The sequence below is a fragment of the Melampsora larici-populina genome (assembly GCF_000204055.1).
Source record: "Melampsora larici-populina 98AG31 unplaced genomic scaffold MELLAscaffold_167, whole genome shotgun sequence".
NCBI lineage: Eukaryota > Fungi > Basidiomycota > Pucciniomycetes > Pucciniales > Melampsoraceae > Melampsora > Melampsora laricis-populina.
This window is the reverse complement of record NW_006768930.1, coordinates 1-26,692: the sequence shown is the minus strand read 5'-3', so window position 1 is coordinate 26,692 and position 26,692 is coordinate 1. Positions and strand designations below refer to the sequence as shown.

General features: G+C 41.7%; 4 protein-coding genes across 4 annotated transcripts; 1 reads left to right on the top strand and 3 right to left on the bottom strand.

Annotated features, from left to right (window-relative positions):
- Positions 1–13,723: 13,723 nt before the first annotated feature.
- Positions 13,724–14,014, bottom strand: MELLADRAFT_124252 (uncharacterized protein; the record flags this gene model as incomplete). Its single annotated transcript, XM_007419358.1, has 1 exon — positions 13,724–14,014. One exon carries the CDS (start codon positions 14,012–14,014, stop codon positions 13,724–13,726), a length of 291 nt encoding a protein of 96 aa, XP_007419420.1.
- Positions 14,015–14,479: 465 nt separating this feature from the next.
- On the bottom strand, positions 14,480–15,674 carry MELLADRAFT_85877 (uncharacterized protein; the record flags this gene model as incomplete). The annotated part of the gene is made up of 3 exons (XM_007419357.1): positions 14,480–14,940; positions 15,000–15,146; positions 15,206–15,674. The coding sequence occupies 3 exons, from the start codon at positions 15,672–15,674 to the stop codon at positions 14,480–14,482; spliced, it is 1,077 nt and encodes a 358-aa protein (XP_007419419.1).
- A 1,304-nt stretch (positions 15,675–16,978) lies between these two features.
- On the bottom strand, positions 16,979–18,771 carry MELLADRAFT_85876 (uncharacterized protein; the record flags this gene model as incomplete). Its single annotated transcript, XM_007419356.1, has 5 exons — positions 16,979–17,012; positions 17,062–17,601; positions 17,672–17,856; positions 17,934–18,159; positions 18,230–18,771. The coding sequence occupies 5 exons, from the start codon at positions 18,769–18,771 to the stop codon at positions 16,979–16,981; spliced, it is 1,527 nt and encodes a 508-aa protein (XP_007419418.1).
- A 3,828-nt stretch (positions 18,772–22,599) lies between these two features.
- On the top strand, positions 22,600–24,206 carry MELLADRAFT_79843 (uncharacterized protein; the record flags this gene model as incomplete). The annotated part of the gene is made up of 3 exons (XM_007419359.1): positions 22,600–22,804; positions 22,881–24,043; positions 24,096–24,206. The coding sequence occupies 3 exons, from the start codon at positions 22,603–22,605 to the stop codon at positions 24,204–24,206; spliced, it is 1,476 nt and encodes a 491-aa protein (XP_007419421.1).
- Between the last annotated feature and the right edge of the window lie 2,486 nt (positions 24,207–26,692).

The window sequence follows — 26,692 nt, the reverse complement described above, 5'->3', positions numbered from 1 at the left end:
TCATGAATCTGCAGAGGAAGTCAAGCAGCAGATCGTTAATAACTTGAAGAAGGAAGTGAGGGAAGGTAGGATTGTGGGGCCATTCACGCACGAAGAGGTATACCAAAGTTTGGGATTCTTCAGAACGAACCCGCTAGGAAGTGCGATAAATGGAGACGGGACCGTGAGGTTGATTTACGATTTGTCGTACCCGAGGAACAATCCAGAGGTGCCGTCGGTCAATTCATTTGTTAATAAGAAGAATTACGCGACGAACTGGGATGATTTCAAGAAAGTGGCTAAATTCTTCAGGAGTAACCCAGGCGAGTGGGAGTTAGCGTTATGTGACTGGGCCAAGGCGTATAGGCAGCTAGGCCTACATCCTTCGCAACGCAGATTCTTATGCATAATGGACTTCGAGGGCAGGATCTGGATAGATTTGGCGGTAGGATTTGGTGGAGTAGCGAGTTGTGGAGTGTTTGGAAGCGCGGCGGAGTCGTGGAAGGTCATAGTGGCGACCTTGTTGAAGATACCCGCCATATTTAGGTGGGTCGACGACAACTTAATCTTTCGGAGACCGGTGTAGAACTCCTACGCTGTGTGGCGTAGGCTGAGCCGGAGAGGGGAAGAATCACCGCGCAGAAAGAATAACCACGCAGATGAAACTATGGTTGTTGTAAACTGCCCTCAACCTTTTCTAAAAAGTTCAAGAAAATAAAAAAATCAACACCGAAACAACTCTTTAACAATTTTATATCTTCACAATTATAACCAGCAACCCTATTCTAATATTTCTGAAAGATCCGCAAGATCTGGCGGATCTCAATGATATACTTCACACCACTACACAAGATGTTGATGAAAAACTATGTTGAATTCTAGTTTTATTGTAATTCTTACTATGTGTAAAAAAAATAAAACTTAGATAACTTATGAAGAGCAAAAAGATAGGTGGAAGGAAATAAAATTTTCTTAACCCAAGTGTAATTTTCAACAGGACTACCCTAAAAAAATAAAATTTCTAAAAAAACTATCTAAGACCTATAAGGGAATTGAACCAAGGATCCGGGCTTGGCCCTGCGGATGACCTTTCACGTGAGGTGAAATGTAGCAGAATAAAAAAATAAAAATGAAAAAACTATTCACCCCTTGACCCAGCTCAGCAAACACCACCGACTTCGATCTTTCAACTACAAAAAACAACACTAACACCCAATGGATACGATAATAGGATTAGCTGAGCTTTTGAAATAACAACAGTCAGACACTTCTCAACTTCACACTTCAAACAAAACAATCCTCAACTACTTTAAAATCTTTTTAAAGAAAAACTATCGATAATACGCTTAACACTTTTAAAACGAATAACTCAAAGACTTATATTTTTTTTAAAAGACTATCTCTTTCTTTTCTCTAGATGAATCACAAAAAAAAGAAAAACACACAGATTTCACACACACAGACACGAACGAGACAAAAAAAACGAGACCGATACATTTAAGAAAAAACCTCCTGATCACTCCCTCCTCCCTTTCCAATTTCGACTTCATCTCCGATCGGGCCTCTATGTTCAAATCACGACATCACCAGATTCACTTTGATTTTCGATTTAGTTTTATTTCAAAACAGCTAAGTACCCTGTTTTTTACTGCTCATCCTTTTATTAACTTGTTCATGATCTGTGTTGACTCCCTTTTTTTTTCTTTCTTTCACTCATCTCTTCTCTCTAGTTGTTTAGATTTCGATTTTCAGGACCTCTCGATCGCACTTCATCCTCAAGCTCCAGCTCGATCTTCACACCATCGATTTACAATGTAAGTTCAATTTCTTTTCTCTCCTTCTACACTATCCCATCCTTGACTTTATGTATTTAGATTTCGATTTTGACATCATTTAAGTAAGTTTCTTTTCCCATTCACTTCTTTGTTTGTTCTCATACTGACTCCTTTACCTCCTTTCTTTGTTTTCATTAGTTTTAACTTTGGACCTCAAAATCGAATTCCTATTTAGTTTCAATTTCGATTCTGATCTTTGATTTAGATCTTGATAAATATGTAAGTCTTTTCTCTCTTAACTTTCTTTCTACTATTCATCTTGCACAACACTGACACCACCCTCTTTCTCTATCTCAATTTAAACCCTCAAAATCGATCCTTCTATTAAGTTTTTCATTAGTTTTAACTTCAGACCTCAAAATCGAATGTCTATTCTGTTTCCTTTTTTTTTCTATTCTTATTGTATCTGATGAATAGATTGATGGATTCAGTTTTGATTCTGACCTTTGATCTTGATCTTCATTTAAGTAAGTTCTTTCATTTCTTTATCTTTGTTTGTTCTTGTTTACTAACTTTGTCTTCTTTGTTTAAAATTTTGATTCCCTTTTCATTTCGCTTCTAGGTATCTATTTGATAAGTTGAAACAAAAGCTTCCATAGGACCCCTCTATCTCGATCACTACTCAACTCTAACCACCTTCACTTCAATATCAATCAATTCAGTCTCTTACTACACCAACTCCATTTCGATCTCAGCCTGTTTCAACTACAATCTTCATAAACATTCAATTCAATTTTGATCTTGAGCTCTGATCTATCTTGTAAGTCTTTTGTTACTTTCTCTTTCATCTTTGTCTATCTAGATTTTGATTTTGAGGTCTGTTCTTAACATTTTTCTCCACTCTCTTACACAATAATGACAAGTTATATTGTTTCTTTATTTGTCTGTCATTCGATTTTGAACTTTGCATCAATTGTTTAAGATTAATTCATTTAAATTTGATTGTAGGCCTTCTTAATCAATTTTCAACTCTCTTGACTTCAATTTTAATTTCGACTTCTTGATCATTTAGGTAAGTTTTTTGTTCCTTCTATTCTGTTGCATCATTTAAACTGACTTCTCCACTTTCTCCTGACTTGCTTTAATGTTAGTTCATAGCTGCATAGATTCCAATTTCAATTCTTGACTTCTTTCTTGTAGATCAACTGTTTGGGGATTGATTAATCTACTAGGTGAGTTTTCATTCTTGATTCATCAATTCTAATCTTATTTGTGTAACATCAATGTTGACATTTTCAATTTTTGACCCTCTTTTTTTTTCCAAGGTATGTATGTATCTCATTTATTTATCTTTTTTGTATGTTTTGTTTTTATTTGAACTTCTATGTCTGTATAAAATATACCATTTTGAATGTAAGATTGATGTTCATTGAGAATAACAAGATCCATATAGTGATAATTTGAATTGAAATGATGATTTTGATTATTTGTCTTGAGTCCACATGCCTTGATAAAAATTGAAGAGTGTGATTTATGGATCTTTTCTTTTTTCTGTTGTGAGTTGATCTAATGTAATAATAAAAAAAATGATATGAGATTAAGACGTGATCATGGGAATTGCTTTCCACACCGGGAGACAACATAAAACTAGAGGATGTGGTGCACTTAAGTAACGGATTAGGAGTTAAGACGAACCAAGAGAAGAACAGTGATTTTGCGACAGAGCAGAAGTTCCTAGGATTTGTATGGAACGGAAGAGATCACTCGGTGAGACTGCCACAAGAAAAGATTGACGAGAGGCTGAAGCAGGTGGAGGCGTACCTAGAAAGGAAGAGGAGTTGGAGCCTGGACCAGGTAGAAAAGTTTGTCGGGAGTTTAGGACACACAATCCATATAGTACCTCATATGGCGGCATACATGTGCTCCTTCTACAGATGGTTGAAGACGTGGAAGAACGAAAGGGCAAAGAGGTACACTCCGGAAGATGTGACAGAGGACTTGAAAGAATGGAAGGTATGCTTAGAGACCTTCGACACGTGCACTTTGGTACCGAGTAGAATACCGGAAGAAGTGGAATGGGTAGGAGACGTGTCGTCCTCGTTTGGAATAGGGGTGTTGATAGGAAATAAGTGGGCGTGCTTCAAGTGGGAAGAAGAGTGGATGGTGAAAGGCATGACGCAAGGTAAAAGGAACATAGCGTGGGCGGAGACCGCGACGATTAGACTAGGATTGCTGGTTTTGGCGAAAGTGACTTCGGTAAGGGGTAGAGTGTTCTGGGTAGAGACTGACAACACGACGACTGAGTCAGCGATAAAGAAACGCAAGTCAAAAGACGCACGCGTGAATGAGGAGATGAAGGAGATACAAAGGTTGCTTACAGTCTTAGGATGTAACATCAAGCAGAGGAGGGTGACGTCGAAGAGTAATCTAGCAGATGGTCTTTCTAGAGGAGAACTTGCAGATAGATCGTGGAACGATGAGGTGATAGTAGAGGTGCCTTTAGACCTAAAGAACTTGTTGTCTCAGGTGTCCCGGCCGGTGGAATCGGAGATACGCAATGAAATTTGATGATGAAACTTAGAGTCTGAGAGAACACTGAGAGTACGAGCGTCCCTCCCCCTCCCCCTCCCAGAATACCAGACAAGAGGTCAAAAAACCCCTCGTACACGAAAATCAATCGCCTAAGTTCTCAGAAAACGAGTCAGTCAGATGCCGAACGTGACAAACGGGGATAGAGGCAAGGACGCCACAAGAGACTCACCGAAGGACTTGAGGAAGGTCACGAAACAGTTTAGCAGTTTCAGAAGTGATGCAAGAGGAGTGGATATCTTGGAAATCGACGATGTTCAGAGGCACTTCCTGAGAGGGGCATGGGTAGACGGGACGTTGAAGCACTACAACTCAGGGATAGTCAAGTTGAGACGATTCGCAGAAGTGAAAGCGATAGATCCGAAGGAGTTGTTACCGATGTCAGTTGACACGGTAGAAAGATTCGTAGTGTGGATGTCGAAGAAAGGAGAGGAGCTGGAGGTGAACGATGAATCGGTGAAAGCGTCAACGATAGTGTCGTATTTGTCGGGAGTAAAAGCGTGGCATATCTTTCATAAGCAAGAGTACCCGCAAGAGGCAGAACGCTCAGTATCGAAATTGTTGAAGGCCACAAGGATGGTGGAGCTGAGACACGCAGAAATCAAAAAGAGAAGACCACCGGTAATGATTTCAGATCTGGTAAGGCTAGGGAAGGTAGGAAATATGGAAAGCGAAGAAGATGTGGTGGTGGTGACGATAGCTCTGGTTGCGTTCTGGGGAACCGCGCGATTAGGAGAGCTCGTGTCAGACGATCCGAAGAAATTATTACCAACCTGGGAAGACGTGGAATGGGGAGAGAACGGGTCTTATGTCAGGATAGCGATACATCAGGCAAAGACGGCGAAGCCGGGAGAAGTGCAATACATCCACTTACAAGATCAGAAATCCTGCTTAGACCCGGTACGGGCCCTGAAGTTCCTTTACGAAATGAGACCTCGACGCCCGACAGATCAAATATTTGCAATAAACAGCTATGGAGAAAAAGGGTTGGTCTTCCAGAAGACAAAACTGATGGGAGTTTATAGGAGGATTTGGAATGGAAGCGCAGAAAGAAACAAGAAGCTATTATATGGGCATTCGTTCAGGATAGGAGGAGCTTCGCTCCGGTGGAATTTGGGAGCGTCGCGCGAAGAGATCAAAAAGAATGGAAGATGGGCATCGGACGCCTACAAGATCTACTTGAGGAAGTACGACGAGAAAGAGTTATCCGAAACGAAAGACTTGCTGAAGGAGCTGAGATTGGTGAATTGAAGAAGGAGGAAAGGGTAAAGAGGAGGCAAGGAAAAGAGGAGAGGGAAAGAATGGAGTGAAGGAAACGAGTTGAGTGCCTCAGGAGGAATGAATAAAAGGATGATTAGGAAATAGGTCAGATTGTGAAATAGAGTTTAAGGTTCTCTGTATAATAGAATCTGTTGCGGGGAAAGATCGACGGATGTGTCGATCAACAGAGAGATGCTGAATTCAAAGGGTGAGGGGAGAATAGGTCACGGAGGTTGAGTTTGGGGGGTTTCGACTTCTCAGGCTCACGGCTCTGCCCTTCCGTGAGTGGAGGGGTTGAGAAGTCTATCTTCTCAGAGCTGTTCTCTCGTCGAGAGGGCAAGGGAAGCATGCTTGGAACCATGCGACTCATTTCCCTTGCCCCCGAGACCACCCCCAAACCACACCCAGTAGGATGTAGCCTGTATAAGAAGGTTGGATGCTACTCGTGGTAGGACATGCTCTAGGAAGAGAACCTTAAGAGGGTAGTTAGAACCATAGATCGGGAACCATGTATGTACCGAGAACCACATGGTTCCGAGATAATGGAGATATGCAAAGATTATCAGATAGACACCGAGCTTGTATCAACCCTCTGAGAAATGGATCAGGGTTGGAAGATCAAATATCACCTAATGGAAAATATGACACTTCAGATGCGACTTCTTCACCTCAAAAAACTAAACTATCTCACTCAGATATTTGTATAAAAGATCCAAAGAATTCAGATTTACAATCAAAACAATCATCTCTGTTGATTCACTTTGTACATCACCTCAAGTAGAATCTTCAAAAAACAATCAAGCCCATTGGTAAGGAATCAGTGATTTTGATCAACAATGAATTGAAGTCTAGATTTATTGGTGGACTCTACAAGTTTTGTCCACTTATGAATTTTCATGTTTAAATATATCAGAAATAGCCTTTGTTCCATTGAGAAATTTGAGTCAGTAAATCAATTCAGACCTTGATTTCCATTCTATTCTTGAGTTGATCTACCTTACCTCTTTGTCAATAATGCAAAGGAAGGAAGACCCAGTTATTGGAAACAAATTCAAATTCAAATCACAAGCAGACACCATCACATATCAAAATGAAAGGACATGTAAAATGATATCTCTTTGCGCATCCTTTCATCAACAGGATAATTTGGAGTCATAACCACACAAAGACTCTCACCAAAACAAACTACAATAGCCCTTTGGATGTCAAATTGTAGATACTGTGAGAGATATTCTGTATCAGGAGCAACACCTGAAACGCTCAGCCGCAAAAAGCAAAAGCGGGGCGGCAGCGGGGCGGACCAGAAATTTTGGGGTACTGCACCTACCCAATCCGCCTTTGCTGCCTCTGTCCAAATTTCGCTCGGGCAGCGCGCACAAAGAGCGCAGCGGCATCAAAAATCCGCTTTGACACCTGCATAGAGCAACTTGCAGTGATTCTGCAGTCTGATAGCGACCAATCTCAAGATGAATCACAATATCATCAAAGCACAGGCATCACCTGATCAGATATGGCCATATCAGGCCATATCTCACCTTACTCTACCAACAAACAACCCCAAACCTCTCGATCAACCCAGATATCAACTTCCTTCCATCAGCAAACAGCCCCAAAAACCTGAGCAATGAAACACAATCATCTTCTACCTATCACAATCTTCGACAGGCAACCTGTAAGGATACACATAGACATGTAGAGTCATCACAGTATGGGTTTAGATAGACACGTTGTATACATTCCTCTTCCACGCTGGCTCCGGATGATCCTTACTCTTCTGAGAGCCACTCCTGGGATCATTTGGAGCTAGGTGAGTTTCTTTATCTTTTACGGGTTTTCTTCTTTGATGGTTGGCTGACTCTTCTGAGAGCCACTCCTGGGATCATTTGGAGCTAGGCCTAGTTCGTAATACAAACCGAAGTCCTAACTTAGCGCTCTCGAAAGAGTCTTGTCAGAGAGAATCTACCACCTTGGTGAAGGTCTTCAAAGGACCTTACACAACCCATCATATTGGTTCCAAAGCTTGAGTTTCTTATATTAGGTACTACAAAGCCCTTTTTCCATCTCATTTCCTTATCTTCATATCCAAGATGACGCAAGGAGAGAGTTTTTGTTGCACCTCAATTTTCTCTGTGTGCCAAGCAACGATCAAAAAATCACACCCTCAGGCTCTTTCAAGCTATTTAAGGTGAGCTTTCTTCTCTCGTATATCCCCTTTTCCCCTCAACAAAACTGTCATTTCCATATTTCCCAAAATATAATCAACTGACACCTTTGTCCCTCCAACTTCTGTTTGAATTACTTCCACAACCCTTTGATATCATTACAATGTCAAACTCTGTATCTAGTCTTGCTCCACCTTCATCACACAATGGTCCTAGCCTACGGCCACAAAGCCCCAGTAGTCCAAAGCCAGGCTATGTTGTTCAGTCCCCAGACTCGCGTATTTCTGTACACCGTCCTTCCAGTGATAGCAATTTAGATTTACCTGGTCATGACATAGATTCCCCTTATGTTCTCGACCAATCCGATGCCAGCTCCGATTTTGAATCAGTTGTAGAAATAACTCAAGCCAAAGACTTTTTGAAGGTGTTACCAAAAAAAAAGAAGAAGACTCAGCCTCTCAAGCCAAAGCCTCGTGCCAAGGGTCGTCCAAGAGGCTCTGGTGCTTCTGTGAGCTTACCTTGACCACCTATCAAGAAGCGTAAGAAAGCTGCCGTACCGGTAGGTAATCATTCATCTTTTTGTCTTTATACTTACACTAACATATATCTTCAATACATCCCAATACCTCTAGGCCGGAATACCAGACGGCATCAATATCAACCAAGATTCGGACATTGAGGTCCATTCTCCTAAGCTTAAACTGAGATCTGTGTGGGCTGAGATCAGCAATCCAGCCCCGCTGGATCACTTGGTCTTTCAGAGCAGCTTGCCTGATTTGAAAGACCTTGAGTCCTTCCCATGATGCGCCTTCTTTACGTTTGTCAAGGAGGCGCGGGTTGGGGTAGTGAGGGGCTCCGGCCCCGAGGCTTGGTTTTCCTAAACCAACCGGGTTGGTTTTCTCAAACCAACCTTGCCTCGGATGGAGTCCCCCGTTGGGTCGGTGGGTGGGACTTCACATTTGCTGGGTGGGTGGGGTGGAGCAAAAAAGACCACTTGTGAGTGGTGTGAGAGTTTAAGGGATCGAGGCGTCTTGCTGACAGAGGTTGGAGTCCTCTTGTGAAAGTTGGTGTGGGGTGAAATTCTTTTCGCACGGTCGTACAGAGTGGTTGTCCCTCTTTGACCGTGCTGCCTGTCACCTCCACCTTTCACAGGCTGCGCGAGTCGTCTCATGGACTACTGAACCACCTGTGTTATGGTGGTTCGATGTATGATTGAGACTGAAGGGGTCCGGCGTGGTCGGCTTGCCGCCTTGTTGAAGTACTTTTGTCCTCCTGTTCACATCAAGAATGAGGTGAGTATTCATTCAACTATCTACTCGTCCCCTTTTTAAATCTATCTTTTTAAATTTCTCTTTTATTTTTTAACTTCCCTTCTGTTTTTCTCTTCTTCTTCTAGACCGGAGACGATCCCCGAGAATACAGATGCCATTGGTGTGACGGCCTGTTTGCTTGAGGGTATCGTTCTTATCACAATCTTTATGCCCACCGGGATGGTGGTAAGGGCTGATCTCCATGTCCTTGCCGTGCTCGTGCCATTGCGTCTGGCTGGCGACTTCCTCTCACGTGGGCTCAAGACCAAGCCGCACAAGCAGCAGCCTCTAACGAAGCCAACGGTCAATTGACCCTCGACTCCTTTTTATCAGCCGCAAGTTTCAGTGTTGACTTATGCAACACCATCTTAGTGATGTGGATTCTTAAACACACCCTCCCTTTCAACCGCTTTTATGATGTTCCCTTGCGTGCTGCCTTTAAGCTTTCCAATTGACGTGCTGAACTTAGGTCTCCGACTTGGGCTGCTGGTGTAGCTAAGCAATTGTACTTTAGCTTGAGCTCGGCCGTGATCAACTTAGTATTAGTAAGTAAATCATTGTTATTGTTTCATTTCAGGTAGCTTACATGTTCTGACTATTGTTTTTTGTTCATAGAACAACACTGGCAAGTTCTCGTTAGTTCACGATGTGTGGACTACAAAGGGAAATCGTTACGCCTTTATTGGTATATCAGCAAATTATATCGATGACAACTGGAATTATCAAACGATTCACTTGAGCTTGAAGTTAGTTGCATGGAACAAATTTGGATATCTCTTGGCACAACCAGTAGCACGATTCCTCATAGCAAACAATCTTCATAAAAAGATATTTGGTTTCCTTCTATCTATTCCTACTCCATCCTTGTCCAACTTCACTAATTTATCTATATTTTTAATTTGTTTTGATTACATGTTAGGTCAGACTACTGACTCTGGCTCATCGAACAACACAATGGCACGGGAGATGGAGGTAATGTTTTCTGAGTGCAATTCTCCAGTCGATTGGGATTCTTCAAAGAATCATGTTTGCTGCTTTGCCCACAAGCTTGGCTTGGTGGTCAGGAAGGGGCTGAAGGTTATTGGATTGGCAGCTGGTCATGTCAAGCCAACGACTCCTCCCAATGTTTCAGTACCCATCCCTACTGTTCTTTTAAACAATGATCTGACCAACAACGCGATCAACTACGATTCGGATGACGAAGACAATGTCTACAATCACCCTGGTCACTGTAACACTGGTCCTGACGAGGATTACATGGATGAAGACCTCGAATACAATGACATCCCTGCTGACAGATGTATTGTGATCAAGGGTGCAATGAAGGTACTTTTCACCTTTTATTTTATCATATGTTTCCCACCCTTTCCTGTCTTCACCTTCCTCATCTGTCAAGAAACTGACCCTGAAAAAACTTGATTTACTCACAGTTCAAGCACTCCAACGCCTTACTTACCCGGAGTAATGCCAGGCGAGGCGAGTTCAAAGCCCAAGCAGAGCAGATGGATTATCATGGACCTTCACCCATAGCTGGCTGGGGTGTCCGTTGGAATATCAATCTAGCTATGTACTCCCACCTCGTGGCTGCCCGTGATGTGAGGATTTTACCTTTGTTTTTAGTAATCTCATGAACTGACTAAGATTGCATCCTAGGTGGTGGATTCAATCCTTATTGCCGATCGTAAGACTAGATACTACGAAGGTATCATGATGTCCATGGACGAGTGGGACACAGTGGACTGTTTATGCAACATATTAGAGGTAAGTACCCTTATCTCATTCCTTTCTTCCCCTTCTCATCCTGTTCTTTCCCTTTTTTCTCTAGTCTGACATTCCTCATCTCTGAATCAGATCTTTCGTGTTTCAACCAAGCGATTTGAGGGTAACACCTCGTCTGGATCGATGCTCTTGGCTGAGTATCTTCGGATCACCAAGACCCTGTCTGACATACGAAGGGATACTCAATTCCCAACACTCCAGCAAATGATTGATTCAATGTTAAGTCAGCTCCAGAAATATCAACATGAAGCTGTGGCTTCTGACGTGATAGTCTTGGCGACAATCCTCAATCCGAAGTACCGAATGAAGTTCTTTGATTTGCACTACCCAGAGCACGCTGAGCGAGCTAAGGATCTTATTGAAGAGCACTTCAATAAAGCTTTAGAAACTTGGCCAGTGACCCCGGACCCTTCCCCACACTGCCGGCATATTTGGCTCAGAGACAAACGTCTGAAGAGTCCTCAGACGGCGCCCCCGAGGAAAAGGGCACCCGAGGGCTAATTCCGAGGCAAATGTTGGCCCTGGCCGTTGCCTCGGATTGGATCCTCGGATGGGGGTTAACTCGGAGTCAGAATCCGAGGAATCCTCGGATTTTTGGCTTCGAGCCAAATATGCTGGCTGTGCCATCTCCAATCCCCTCTACTTCACATGAGCCCTTCGATCAATTTGATATCTTTACTTCATCTGCCAATTTCCAAACGCCCGAATCGATCCGGTCTTCTGAACTCGGCTTGTACCTGCAAGGAAACGATCCAACTGTCCCTGGCCAATCTCCACTGGCATGGTGGAACGTAAGTTGTTTTTACTCACTGACATCTGTACATACGTTAATGTGTGCCTTTCTCTTTTTCTCAGGTAAACGACTCAAAGTTCAAGGTGCTTGCTTCTTTGGCACGCAATTATCTCACTATCTCGGCTACATCGTGTGCCTCAGAACGTACGTTCTCTTCGGCGGCGGATATTGCCATTCCTGCAAGAGGTTCCTTGACCCCAAAGACTATCTCTCGTGCTGTTGGTTGTAGGGAATGGTTGAAAGCTGGTATTACAACCAATGACCAATTCTCTGATGCACTTACTTACCTTGCTTCGTTTGAAGAACACTCAAAGAAGAAGAACAAAACAAAATGATTATTTGGTTCTCATTATACTCGATTTTTCACTTCATCTTATCTTATTGTTTTGTTCTTTTGTTATCTTACCTTGTCACTCGTTCGTTTTCTCTTGATCTTGATATGTTTTTCTTTCATCTCATCTATCTACTTGTTTGATCGTGTTATCTTGTCACTCGTTCAATTTCTCTTGTCTGTTGTCTTGTCGCTCGTTAGTTTATTTTCTGTCGAGTTTTTCTCTTGTCTTATTTCCTCTTGGTTTTAACTTTTCCAGTCACTCCTTATGGTTCCTCGTAGTATTTATTTAGTTTATTTTAATTTGTCTTAGATTTGTTTATATTATTTTGCACTTGTGAATATTAAAAAAAAAATTGTGAATAATTCAGATCGCTCCGGGCCACTACCTTGACCAAAAAAATGACACAGCGGAGCGCAAGTATCTCAAAACACCACACCGCTGCCTCAAGCCTGTAGCGCTTATCTTTGTGTAGCGGAGCATTAAGGGAGCTACATGTAGTGAAAAATCACCCCACTACAAAATTTTGCGAAAAAAGCGGTGCGAAGCTGAGCGTTCAGGTGTTGTCAGGAGGCATCTGTCAATACTATGAGAGATAATTGGTTGTCACTTAGTTCTCAAAGTCAATGATACCCTTCTCTACCCTTCTATGTTACTTCATAGCACTTGATACAATGAATCATTTCCAAAGGTAGATCACTCTGTGGCCCAATATTGGTTAGGCAATCACAAATCATCAAAGTTTTCTTTCCCTCCTTGTGACATGTGTTAACACAAGTTTGATTTGTTCTTACAAGATGCATGCTATCATGATTGTGAAAAAATCATATTGCCACGTGATCAAGTCATGCTTTTGTCTCTTTTGGACAGAATGTGTTGAGTTTGATTTGAAAACAGCGGTGCCCGCCGCTGGTAGAATTTCTTATTCATTCACATGTACAGGTGTTCCTTCCATCTTAACAATTATTAATTAAGCTTCAAGATACTGACTGTGCTTTCTCTCACTTTATAAGTGTTGTATTGTGCAAATATATTTAAGCATCTCACCAAGATCTCTCAATTTTGTGACTTCTCTGTTGCAAACAATTTTTGCCGTGTTGAGGTCACCAAGGATGATTCCCACACCTGAAGTTAGTGAATATGTATGTGTATGAAATTTTGATTTTGTCATGCTTTTGGGATTGTGATCTACTGCAATGTGTTTGGGTTATACATGGAATGGCGGCGTCAGCCGCTAAGTTGCTAGTGGGGTGATTAATGGAGTGGAATTGTTAAGACATGATTATCTTGAGGTATAGTTTCTTCGGATATCTTGGCCCAAATCCAGCGGTTCTTCAACCGCCAGGTTGAGTTGCAATACTCGGTGATGTGTTTAAAGGCTTTCGGGTTGTTGAGGATGTCTGTGTTTTCAGAAACTTGAAGTGGCAACCTTTTCCGGTTTGACTGTATCTTACTCACAACTTCTTTCAATCACTTGGCGAGAATACAAACAGTCGTCACCATCATACTAATCTAAGGGTTATCTGAGCATCACCAATTATTTGGTTGTGAGAAATTTCTATATATGGCCGCATCGTGTTCACAAACCACACGCTGAGCACAAACCACACGCTGAGGAGTCATCAGTTTGATCAAACTCGAACAAGTTTGTGATCATCAGATCCACACTTTATCATCTGCCAAAGTCTGCCGTCTGGGCTGGAGCCAAATGTTAAGGTGATTTTCATTCCATATTTCAGTGTCATTATTTTTTTTTGTTACAGAAATTATCATTATTGCATCCACCGCACGATTCCTTTGTACACCGCCCATCCAAAATACAGGTTATCCCGGCACACCTCGTCGCCTCGGGATCATCTTCACGGTTGTTACGCAATCCGTTGGCTTCCTCTTCGAACTGAGAACGTGATCTACTAAACCTCGTGAACCCTTGGATATCTTCTGCATCCTCTACAAATTCACACATCATTGGTACGATTGAAATACTTAAGATCAAGCTAAGTAGAACCATTTTTCTTAATTGGATACCGATCATGGTTGATGATGTAATATTGAACTAAAGTGAATAAGGTAAGGGATCGTAGATTTTTCCAAACACCTATTTCCGAACATTATTGTTCGGAAATCACATTGTTCGGAAAATTAAAGATTTCGGGGGGTATTCTTTAATTTTGCATGCGAACTTCGAAAATTCGAAGTTCGCAAAAGAATGTATGTAAAACAAATGTCGTAAAAATGCATTGTTGACAGCCAAATATATAATTTTGCAATTGACTTTTCACGCGCTATATACTTCGTAAAATAATTTGCACGTAAATTTGCAAAAAGTCGACAAAATGTATAATTTTACATCCATTAACTTCCGATGCTTTTCAGACTCGTAAAAGAAACGTCGCAAAAGTGTGAATTTTCACAACCAACATATATTTTTACGCACAAAAGTTTACGGTCAAAAACAAAAAAAATGAAACAAGACGCCAAAATAACCATGAACCACCCGTCAAGACCTCTTCAACTTGATACGTTTGGACCTCCGAGAATTGTCATTCACTTCCTCGTCACCGTCTTCAGCCTCCTCAACACCTTTGTTGCCGTTAACCTCCTCTTCCTCTTGATCCATAATGACCCATCCTTTCCATTTTGGTTTGTCATTGTTCGAGCGCGCTACAAGTAACCAAAAGAATATATTAATTAACAAGCTCGTATTAATTAACATAGAAAGGCTTTGAAAGTTTTCTCGCTCGCCTCTTTTAGCTTCTGATTTTTTTGGCATAGTGACGACTTTTCCTATATCTTGGATGTGTATGTCTTTAGGGTTGTATCCTCCTTCATTCTTTGAGGGTTTACGTAATGCAGCTCGCCCAACTTCCCCTGTTTGATCAGAATCAATATGAATACATTCCTTTTCAGCAACCTTTACCTTCTTGGGTTGCTTGGACTTGGTTTTCTTCGTACTGGTAGCTGAGTGAGAGAATGAAAATCAGGAATAATACAAAGTATGAGAACTAATTGTTGCTCACGTAGTTGTACTTTTGGGTTTGACTGTGTAGGTTCTTCTTCTTGCTCAACTTCCCCCGTTTGATCAGAGTCAACGTAGATATATTCCTTCTTTTCAGCAACCTTTACCTTCTTGGGTTTCTTAGACTTGGTTCCCTTCGTACTGGTAGCTGAGTGAGATAAAGACAATCAGGTACTTTGTATTATACAAAATCAAAAAGTTGCTCACGTAGTTGTAGTTGTACTTGCGGTTTTGACTCCGTAGGTTCGTCTTCTGCTTGTAAGTCTGAGAGAAACAAAGGTTTAACATCATGATTGTCAAGCATGTCAAAGTCTTCAGGAAGACCTTGGTCTTCTTCCCAGTGACCGTCTTGATCAGATAGGACTTCGTCTTCGTCAGCATCGTTTTTGGATTGTGAAAAAGGCCGATCTACAACCCCCTTTTTGCCAATAGACTTGTTGATTTTTTCATCGGCACGCTTGAAGATCACAGTTTCTTCCTCCGTCGGCGCGCGAGAATACATCACCCATGATGTGCTGGGTGAAGCGCCTCCAATGGTTTCGAGGTCTCTAGATACCAACCTTGCCATACCGTCATTTTCCAAATCATTGTTATACCACACACCAGTCAAACCCCCAACCGTCCGCACGACTTTACACCAATAGTGTCCTTCCCTCCAAAAACCACGAGCCCGCATTCGGTATGTAACACCCCCAAGACTCAGTTTGTAGGGTAGGTCGCAATCAGCCATCATTGTTTTGGCTTCTGCAGGCCGTGTACCGAAAAATAAGCGATGTCGAGGTTGATGGTTAGATGAGGTGGAGGTGGATCCAAGGTAAGTTGAGACAGCTCGTCGAAAGGAACCTTGCAAGTCTTGCAATGTCGAGCTGACACGCGGGGAATCCCATTCTCAGACCACTGCGTGAGAAGTGAAGCAGTTTCGGAGTAAGAAAAATTAGACTGGAAAGAGGTATGATCCAAAGTAATGCTGTTTAAATGCTTAGTTTCGACCAATTGATGTGATTCGTCAACCGGGCAGACCAGGTTTCTCTTGAGGTCGACTCGGAAGAGAACCTGTGTCATAGGAGGAGACACAGGCTTGCCTGGGCGAGTTTCACGTTCAAAAATGCCTTCGAAATATTGATCCGCAGAGGCGAAAACATCAGGTTGGAAGCTTCCTGGACATCGCAGGGAAATCGCTGTGTGCAGAGTGTTTTGACCTATGGACAAGATGGTCCTGATAGAGCCTTTCTGGCTCATTTCCCACGTAGACCGTGAGGAAAATAAAATCATCAACTTTGCGAAAACGTGTGCTGATTTCCCCTTTGAGCGACTGTACCACAGAGGGGTATGTAGGGCATATAAGCACTCGGTGATCGCATCAAGCCAGCACCGATTTCGACGGCCTGGCGTCGAAGAGGCATAAAAGCCTTGATAAGTTGTGACTGGATTGCGATCCACGTTTCGAGACCCTTTAGGTCTTCCCAGCTTCTTGCGACCAAGCAAGGCGTCTGTCGTATCTGGAGGCCTCCCATCATTCTTGAATGAACGAGGGTTACGTGATTTCTTCGCCCATCCGAGGGCCTGAGCTACCTTCTTGTAGTTCTTGGCCTGGCTTCCATACTCGATGGGAATTCCCTTACACCGGTCTTCGTGGTCTCTTTCGAGACACTTGACCAAGGCATATAACTGGACCAGTCCAATTTGGATTGAACAATTTCCTTCGCTGGAAGTAAACAAACAAAGGATAAACAAACAAAGGATGACTATCACCGTAATCCTCAACTCGAAGAAGAGAACAGACTTACGATATCATGTAATAAACACGATGCATCGCCTCCTGTGCGTTCGTTGTTGCTGGCAAATCCTTGCTTCCTTTGAAAAGCATGGCCTTGATATCAGCAGCCTGCCACCATTCGAGCCATTTTTTGGCTTTGGGAAAAGACTTTCGCAATTTCGCAATTTTTTGATCAAAAGACAAGCCTCCAGGCTTTGTCTCCTTCAAAAGATCGGAAGCATCTTGCTCGAATGTTTCCTGTAAAGTAAGATATATTGATCAGTATAAACATATCATTTATACTCACGCTGAATATAAATATAAATGATCACATGCCTCTTCGCCAGCTGGTATAATCACATGATTTCTCTTCACCCGGGTGACTTGAGCTCGAAAATGCTCATGGCACCCTTTAATCTTGTCCAATGCAACTGCCCGGTCGTTCTCTTGAAAAACATCCATGTACGCCATGATAAAACCATCTTTCTGTGCCACAGAAAAGTCGACAACCTGGCGCACCAGCGTATCACGATCGTCGTCGGTGAGCTGAGCATCCCGCATCTGTTTCATCAGAGTGGTAAAGTGGGCACAGTAGTGTTCTTCGGTAAGACCATTCAACCAAGTCAGTTGGATCGGAATCCAACGTCGAAGGTCATCATGATACATCGAGGTTGAGAGCAGATAGCCGTTGGCGAAAAACTTGTACGTAACGTCCGAAAGTAGGCCACCAGAATAGATCTGGTCGTGTTCGTCGCGAGATAATAGCTGATTGGCCATCCATTGCGTTTGAAAGGTCATGTGGATGTCTTGCAGCAGGAATGAGCACGAAATCATCCTCAACCCTTGTCTGAAGACGAATGTTATGAAGTTGTGTTAATCAGATATGTAGCCATTGTCAATCAAACGAAAGAACGCACTCAGCCCAATGGATCATATCCAAAATAAAGCTGTCACCAGATCCTGGTGCAGACTTTGCAGGTATGACCCCAGCGTCCGAAAGAAGCTTTCGCCGATAATAACCAATTTGATGCAGGTGGGAAAGGGCCGGATGAATGTTGGCGGCGGTGACAATATCCTTTTGGCCTGCAGGAGCTCGTCCCACCTTTATTTGAGTTAGTGGGGCAAATTTTACGTCTTTCAGCACATGTTTGGCATGTTGATGGTATGGAGGACACTTACCTTGTGTCGCAACGGCCCAATATCCGGGTTTTCGACACACTTTTGGCCAAATTTGGCTAGTGAAAGTTTATCTGGCTTTCCTCGTCGTGGCCATCGGTGAAGATGAACACCGGAGTGTCGTATGATACCCCAGCCACCGCGATGCTCGTCCATACGACATAGAGTGTTGGTGCATTGAATGTGACGAAGATCACCATCACACCGAGCTGCTTGACACTTCTTAGTTCTAGAAAAATGAGAGAAGCAGATTGGTGAGGACATTGTACGATTTCACACATAACAACATCCAAACTCACTCGGACTGGTATTCCAGTCTCTTGTCTTTTGCTGTGGGAGGCGAGCCGAGGTAGTCGCAATCAGGGTTTGTACATACAATGACACCCAGGCACTTGAATCGGACTGTTCTCCAGGTGGCGGTGTTGTTCTTTGTACCCCCACCGGAAGTCGTATAAGTAAATGCGAAAGCGCCCCAATTAGTGAGCTTTGGTTGGCCTGGCTGACGGACGTAGACGGTATTTCGGTTAGGAAGGATGGGATATCCTTGCTCGTCGACAGTGGTGTCGTCGTCGATGAAAGTTTCGAAAGAGGCACGGTCAAGAGGCAACCCAAATGTCTTTTTGCCCTTGATGCCCTGTTTCTTAGGTTTAGATTTGGATGGAGGTGAAGTTGGACTTGGTTGTGACAGCTCAGGGTCGACTGTCTGGTCTTCAACGTTGAGATCCTCTTCTTCCTGGTAGAAATCGATTTCATCATCATCATACCAGGCTTGTTGTAATTCTTTGTCGGATTGATGGTGTTCTCCGAAGGCATAATCATCTTCTGAGTTGTTGCTACTCATTTTAAGTGAAAGATTTCAAAGAAATAATCGTAAAAGGATTTACAATATGATTAGATGAGGGAATGCTAAATTGTTGCTATTGCTAAATTGGAAAAAAACGTATGATGGCACGTTGTGATGAGAATAGACAATGATACATGGGTCTTGTCTATTCTCATGTTTGTACCTTTTTTTGGTACGCCATGTTTCCTGGTCGCCGGAGCCAGTGGTTATCCATTGAACCATCAAACAGTGGTCAATGGTTTGGCTTGACCGCAATCGGATTGAAATCAATCCGATTGAAATCGTGTCATTCAATACGTGACTTTTGATCAGTGGAGGGGACTCGAGTTGTCATGGAGAAACTCGAGTGGACTGCTCTTTTGAGTGAAGTTCCGTTTCCCAAATCAGGGATCGGATGGTGAGGTGTTCCAAGACGAGACATCAATCCGTTGTGGATTGGAAACGAAACGGATTTCGATACATCAATCTTTTAGGGATTGGAAATCATCAATCCGTTGTGGATTGGAAGAATTTCGATCGTAATGTTCACTTTTGAGATCATTAATGGTAATGTCTGCAAAGGATGTCTCGTAAAATTCAATAATGTGGAAGGTTTCTTTGTCTTTCAGATCTAATCGAGACCCGAACATTAGTTGACGTAAATGTTTGGATGGAAAATTCAACATTGTATGTACAGGAATCGAATTTTCGGATGGTTTTTTTCCGACTGTATTTTTTGCGAACTACAATTTTTTTTTATTGTATGGAAAATTAAATATTACCCCGGAATTCTATAATTTTCCGAACAATGCGTTTTCCGAACAATAATAGGGACTGGGCGAAGCTCTGCAAAATTGCAATTCAACCGTAGTTGAAAGCGAGTTGCAAACAGCTAAGCCACTGTTCAATCAATATGAAATTTCCTTATTTTTTTTAGTAAGCTTTATGGCACTAAAAAAAATAGGGTGGCGCACAGGCATGACCCTCCCTAAGACGAGCTGTCTATTCAAAATTTCCCCCCCCACCTCAGCCAAAAGCCTATGGCAGAACGCTTCTGGATAGCCTGATATACCTTTCACAGGTTGCTCTCGCTCTGGTTTTGGTGAAATCATCTGACAGTCGGGTCTCTTGGGCTTGTAGGAGTAATCCTGACACCTCCTGTTTGCATAAATCGCTTCGGTCGACTTCCAGGGGATTCATGCGCTTATTGAGGTGGCTAAATCCTCTGTCGGTCGAAACCTCGCCCAGTCCCTAATGTTCGGAAATCGATGCTCGGAAAAATCGCACGCCCCATAAGGTAATTCAAATTCATCAGCCATCAATGATCAATGCTCAATGATCAAAATTATGTCAAATATCAAACAAGACCGACCAAAAAACTTGATATTTTACTCGGAAGATGATGATGGTTGGGCAGGAAAAGAAGCTGATCCTAAACCTTCATAAAGTCATTGCCCATTGCCTGGCTTTAGTTTTTGATCAAGGGCAGGCTTCAGGAAAAAATGAGATGATTACTCACGTACTGCTTTCGGGAGCGGGTGTGCGGGGAGGTTAGTATGGTCTATGGTTGATCGAGCCAAGTATCTTTAAAATCAAAATATAGGATATTAGCATTTGTTGTTACTTGAGATGTGCTTTTACGCCTGAGGTCTGATTATGTCATCAGGAGATCAAAATGAGGCCAAGATGGACTCACAATCCCTTCAAGCGAGCTTAAGTGAATGACAAAAATGAATGTCGATAGTCTTTACGATATTTGATTAGCTTTGAAGCTGTTTTAATTTGGGAAGGAAAATTATCAAGTTGGGGACTGATGTTGTGTGGTTTACGACACGAGCGGGAGAGAATTTATTGCAAAATCTGCCATCCTTTCTTTTGAATTCTTCCAAATAATTTCTTTATCAAACTTGTCGGCTAGGAAACTGAAGAGTTTCAAACGAAAAGTTTCATAACTAACTCCCTCCCTCCTCGCGAGGAGCGAGCGAGCGACCTGATTGTGTTTGGAAAAGTTTACCATACTAGAGGTCTCGCGCGCAAAATTGAATCGCAGTCTGAGTCTGAAGGGGTTTCTTTTGCAGTGATGTACGATGGCTATATCATTGATGAGAATCAATAACCCGATCACTCACCAACAAACTTCAGGCTGAAACTTCGTGGTGATGTTCCAAAACCACAGCTTACAATTATGAAAGGGAAGAGAGACTATAGCTGAGGCAAGACATCGATGTTGAGCTTAAGCGATCAATGCAATCCAGTCCTCTCCTAATTAAACACGTCTTTCGAAACGTCTTCATCAACCTGGTCGTTTAGAAACCTGAATATCTTGCCATACGGTCTCGCGCTCAAAAAATAGATTGCAATCTGAGTCTGAAGGAGAGGTGTTTGTGGGCTCTAGCAGTTGTGCTCTTATCATTTACTTTCGCATGTTCTCTTCATCCAAATCCGTTACTATCAACAAGAAGTCAACCCCGTTTTTTTGCATTATTAGTCGAGTTTAATCTCTTGGCTCCCACCGTCCCTCCCAATCTCACTTATAACGTATCATTTCTAGTGTTAGAGACCGCCACCGGGCAGAGGGTCCCTTCTCTTCGCTGCAAACCGCTCAGAGCGTGCGACGCGTAAAGGGACTTGTTGGGGTTTATTTAAGGTAACCCCTCGGGTTTGCGCGGTATCCATCTTAGTGCTGTTGGTTAGGAAATTATCGTCAAACTATTATCACCTCAAACTGATTCTGCGAACGGCCCCGGAAGCCTTGAAACATGATAACAAAGGTTTAGCACTTTTCCCTCTTTTATTTCTGAATGTCTGAAATAGCGAATGTTTTGGTCGGGGATTCATAAGTGCTTTGTTCTTCCATTTCCGTTTCAAACCCCGATCACTATTGTGGCTATTTTCACGTTGACAAATATACCTCATGAGGCTCATCCTTTGTTGCTATGATTATTTCTTTTCTTCGCCAAACTGTAATATACACTCTTCTTCAGAAAGCTTGGCCCCAATTCCTTGAAGAGTCTCGAGGTGTACAAACATTTTTCAAATGTATTATATTCTCTTAACCTTCACCCAATGATTTTTAACGACAAATCTTCGACTGAGGGTATTCCGATGACATTCTTCATTGGACGGTATCTTATTGCCTCTGCACTGATTCCTCAATCCATGACATGCCATAGTGTAGGAGAAATCTTGTACGGATGAGTCAAACTTGGCAAAGTATATAACCTACTGAGACCCATATACAATGATTTCAATTGGTATCCAATTCAAAACACAAATGTAAGCCCGAGCGAAGCCACCAAAGGCAAAAGTATTGTGATCATAGCTTGCCCCACTCGCCATCATGATATGATCCTCACTCTTTATAAAGCAAAGACAGCATATACACCATGTACGGGTTCAACAAGAGCCGCTCAGAGATGGACGTCCGGTGAAAGCACGCAAAGTCCATTGTGTTCGAGAAACTTTGGGTTCAGGATGACACATCTGGATCCGTGTTTTCCTTCGAGCCCTCATGCATTCAAGGGCACCCGATGACCTTTTTTGAAAATCTCAAATTTCACACCTTTAGTATAAGATACTCAAACACCGTGCAGAATCCAAACTACGTGAGGCAAGTGGGAAGCATTCAAGAGGACATTGTAATCAAGGAGATCAGGATAGACATGTATATAAGTATTTGCTGAAGAAACTGCCCTAGTGTTGCTTTTCTTTAACCGAAGTTGCTCAAGGTGGATTGGGTTAACCCTTAAGCTTCAAGCTAAGTGCATTTATGTAAGTACATAAGCTCAGCTTTGGTTTTGATTTTTTGATTTTCAGTTTCGAAGAGTTGGATGTTCTTAAATCAACAAAATGGAACAAGACTTATTCAAACTGATAGGAAACAAATCAGCAAGTTTAACATTAGAGACTTTGAAACATAATCAAAACAAGTCAAAACCTTCACCATCAACATCAGCATCAACCGCTAAGTGGAATTTGATCGATATCGCCAACCCAGCACGTAAAGTCCAATTGAAAGTTAAACATTGGGTGAGGAGTGATAAACCTTCAGGTTAGTCAAGTTCAACAAACTACTTTAATGAAGCTATGTTCTGATGTTTCTGATTTTATGTTTTTTGGAATGACAGTATCGCCATTTTCGAAATTCAATACAAGTTCTAATCTTTATACATACTCAACTGAAGAGTATTATCATTATCTGAGAGACGATGATTGGACAAAAGAAGAAACGGATTATCTATTCTCACTTTTGAAAGATTATGATTTAAGATTTCCAGTGATAAGTGATCGATATGATTTTTTAGGTAGTTCAAGATCAATCGACGATCTAAAATCAAGATATTATTCGATTTGTCAAAAGTTAATCTTAAATCGACCATCGAATTCTTCAGGCGAGCCATTAGATGAGATGAGTAAAAAACAATTAATTCAAAGTTATCATTTTGATAAAAATAGAGAAATTGAAAGAAAGAAACAAGTGAAAAGGCTAATGAATAGATCATTAAATCAAATCCAAGAAGAAAACTTTTTATATATTGAAACCAGAAGATTTGAACAATCAGTTGAAAAACGAAATCAAGAAAGGCATGAACTAATGAAACTGATTGGAGGTTTACCTTTTGAGATTTATAATCAATTGAAACAATGGCCGGATGTAGATACCATCAATCAAGATGAATCTAATGCAAATGAAACTAACAAGTCTAATACTTTACAAGAGAACAATTCAACCAAGCATAAAACTAATAAATCTAATAAAACTCAAGACCAATCATTTGAAGACCTAAGTGTAGACCCAGTTGAACAATTGAATCCAACAGACGCAACACATATATCAAGAGACACATCAAACGATGCCAAGAATTGCATTTACCGATTTAATCATGCATTACCCTACCATCACCCTTCAGTAACTTTAAGATCATCCAGAATCCATCAACCGAAATCAGCAGCATATGCCACAAGAATCAATTCGATCTTGACTGAATTAGAAATTCCTACCAATATTTCTACTCCTAAACCGTTGATTATGGCTACAAGAGAAAATGTAGAAAGTTATACTTCTTTGCTGGGATCGGCTAATAAGCTAAGTGAACTTAAAAGACATGTGGATAAAGTGGAATCAGATTTAAGGAACTTGAGAAGACGAAAAGAATCATTGTTGGGACCTACCCAAAAAACTTTGGAAAGTCAAGAACTGGACTCTAAGCCGGTTTTAATTGATGATCAAACTCAAACTCAAACTGAAACCTCCGTTAATCTACCTGATTCAATACAATCACAACCGACGGTACGTAATCCTTTAATTCCAAACTGATCTTTTGGAATACTTTATCATCAAGACCCTACTAACCATTAATCTCTTCCTCGAGCAGAAAAAGCGATCAGTATCTGTTGCTTCTTCCGAATCGTTAACAGGAGAAGAACCAAGGAAAAAAGCACGCCAAGAATAATGTCATTTGTTCATATGTGGAAAAAAATACAATTTTATAACTTTTATCTTAACTTGTTGTTTTTGTAACTTTATTAGGAATGATCATTTGTAATTGAAGGTGTATTAAAGCCATTACTTTTGACCGTCATTTCATTTACCATACACTAACAAAATTTCGCTTTTTCTAATCACTTCTCATTCATAAGATCCGTTAGACATCACAATCTTACTGACAAAAACGTACCTCCCATATAAAACCTTACCAGACTACCCAAAGAGGTACTCTAAAATAGACTTAATTGTTGAATAAATTTGTTTTCCTGAACCCACCATAGATACACCGTTGGTGTACTTGCACCCTTTCATTTGTTTTCATCACTAAAAAAACACCGAAACCAATGCTGAAACACAATACTATCAACCTTGAGCATTTGCGGTGCATCGCCAAAAGTTTCGACCTTCCCAGGACTCGAACCTGGAATCTCTTGCTTCGTAGGCAAGCGCCTTGACCATTGGGCCAGAAAGCCGTATTATGATGGTCAAACCATAATCCCAGATATGTACCGCCAAGAATCACGTAATATCAACCCGTGGGACTAATAATAGGGCCTGGGTATAGTTTAATGGAGATGGATAATTTGTTGTTACATATGAAAGTTTTTATGGATCAAAAACATCTCTAGTCATGATGATCTCTCAACATCCAAAATACAATATGATGACCGAAGTTGAGAATTATAAAAGCATGGAACCCAAATTGAAAAAAAATCTGTCCCGTGAAGATTTTCAATTCCTCTTGTGCTATAGAGAAAAATCTACAATTTATCTTTTTCTAGAAAAGATAGCTTTTCCTGAGATCCTTGAGTGAGAGGAGGATTTGTCCTGGGACAATGTTAATTTTTGATACATACATGTGAACTTGTCCATTTGAGTCATTTAAGCGGTCAAATACTGCCACACCAAGCAAAACTCTCAAATATTAGCGGTACACAAATATTAAAACCCGCATGAAAAACCACATGAAAAACCCGCATGGTTTTTTGGTTTTTTCATGCGGGTTTTTTCATGTGGGTATAGGCTGGGTGATATGAAAACCCACATGTGAAAAAAAACCAGTATGGAGTCAAATAACCCCTCCTCACGATCCCCACATACCCCAATCAACTCTGGATCCACGCCCACATTTACTCCCACCAACTCAACTAGCTTAGTTGAACCAGTTATTGGAGCAAACATCGGTGGAGCTCCTGCAGCTTTACCTTCAACGACTTTCACAATCCCAACCCTTTCCGCATCGGACTGGTTACGCCTACAACAACTCAATTCGATCTCTACTGCTCTGATGCCACTATCAAACAATCAAGCGACACCTCCTACGGCCACTCCTAACCCTCCTAAGAGGCCTCGAGGACGACCTTCGAAACAAAAAAATTCGAAAATTGACACATCGCTTCGTCCATCTCAACCTGATTCAGATTCTGAAAATCAAAATGATTTAAAAACACAAGATGACGAGTCAATTGATCCGGAACCTAATCAAAGAAGCTGGTTGATTCCTCAAAGCGAAGATGGCAAGTCGGACATGGATCTTGTGGCGGAATGGTGTAGTGTGTATGAAAACTTCAATGCTTGGCGCACCCAGAAGCAAATTGTGATTTGCGAAAAGGTGGCCGAATTTCTTGCTAGCAAGAATCATCTCAACAGACCAGGTCGAGAATGCCTAAAAAAGGTGAGTGGGGTTTGCATGTAGGCTCAAACTATCTTTTCTAATCATCCTTCTTTCGTTACTTTCTTTTTGTTTCATTGCATTATATAGATCAAGTCATTGGAACGATGGTTCAAAGACGCTAACGAGTTGAGAAAGGGAACTGGGGAGGGTAATCACAACGGTGAAAAGTTTGAACATACGCTGTCCAAGGACAAACTCGAAGAATTCAAATTGGCTAAGAGAGCTGGAGGTTTTAAGAAAGATGATAATCAAGGAAGTCTTCAGGGTATGTGCTTTCAACTATCATTGATTTCATTATTCTTACTGACTTTACTTCTACAGAGAGAATTCTTCGTAAATGTCCTTGGTTTGAAGAACTCGAGCCCGTCATGGGTGATCGGCCCTCTGCCAATCCTTTGGCTGTGAGGGACTCTTTAGGTGATCAACTTGACCCATTGACCTCTCTAAATACCTCGACTGCGGCGAAAGACTTTGAAATCAATCTGGCTCAAGATCTGAGCGAGGCCACCACCCCTTACAAAGATGATTGGGACGAAACTCCCCCTGGTCATTCTTTACAACATCAGACGTCGATGGATATTACTGAACATCAAGATTTACAAAACAAATCAAAGAAGAAGCCTCTTGTCCGTCAGCTTACCCCAAACACTACACTTGCAAAACCAAATATTAAACGTCGTTGAATCAACAGTAAGGATACTAAGGATCCTTTACTTACTCCGGAAAATCATTCGCCTCAAGATATGTTGGGGGTTAATTCAATAACGGTAAGATAG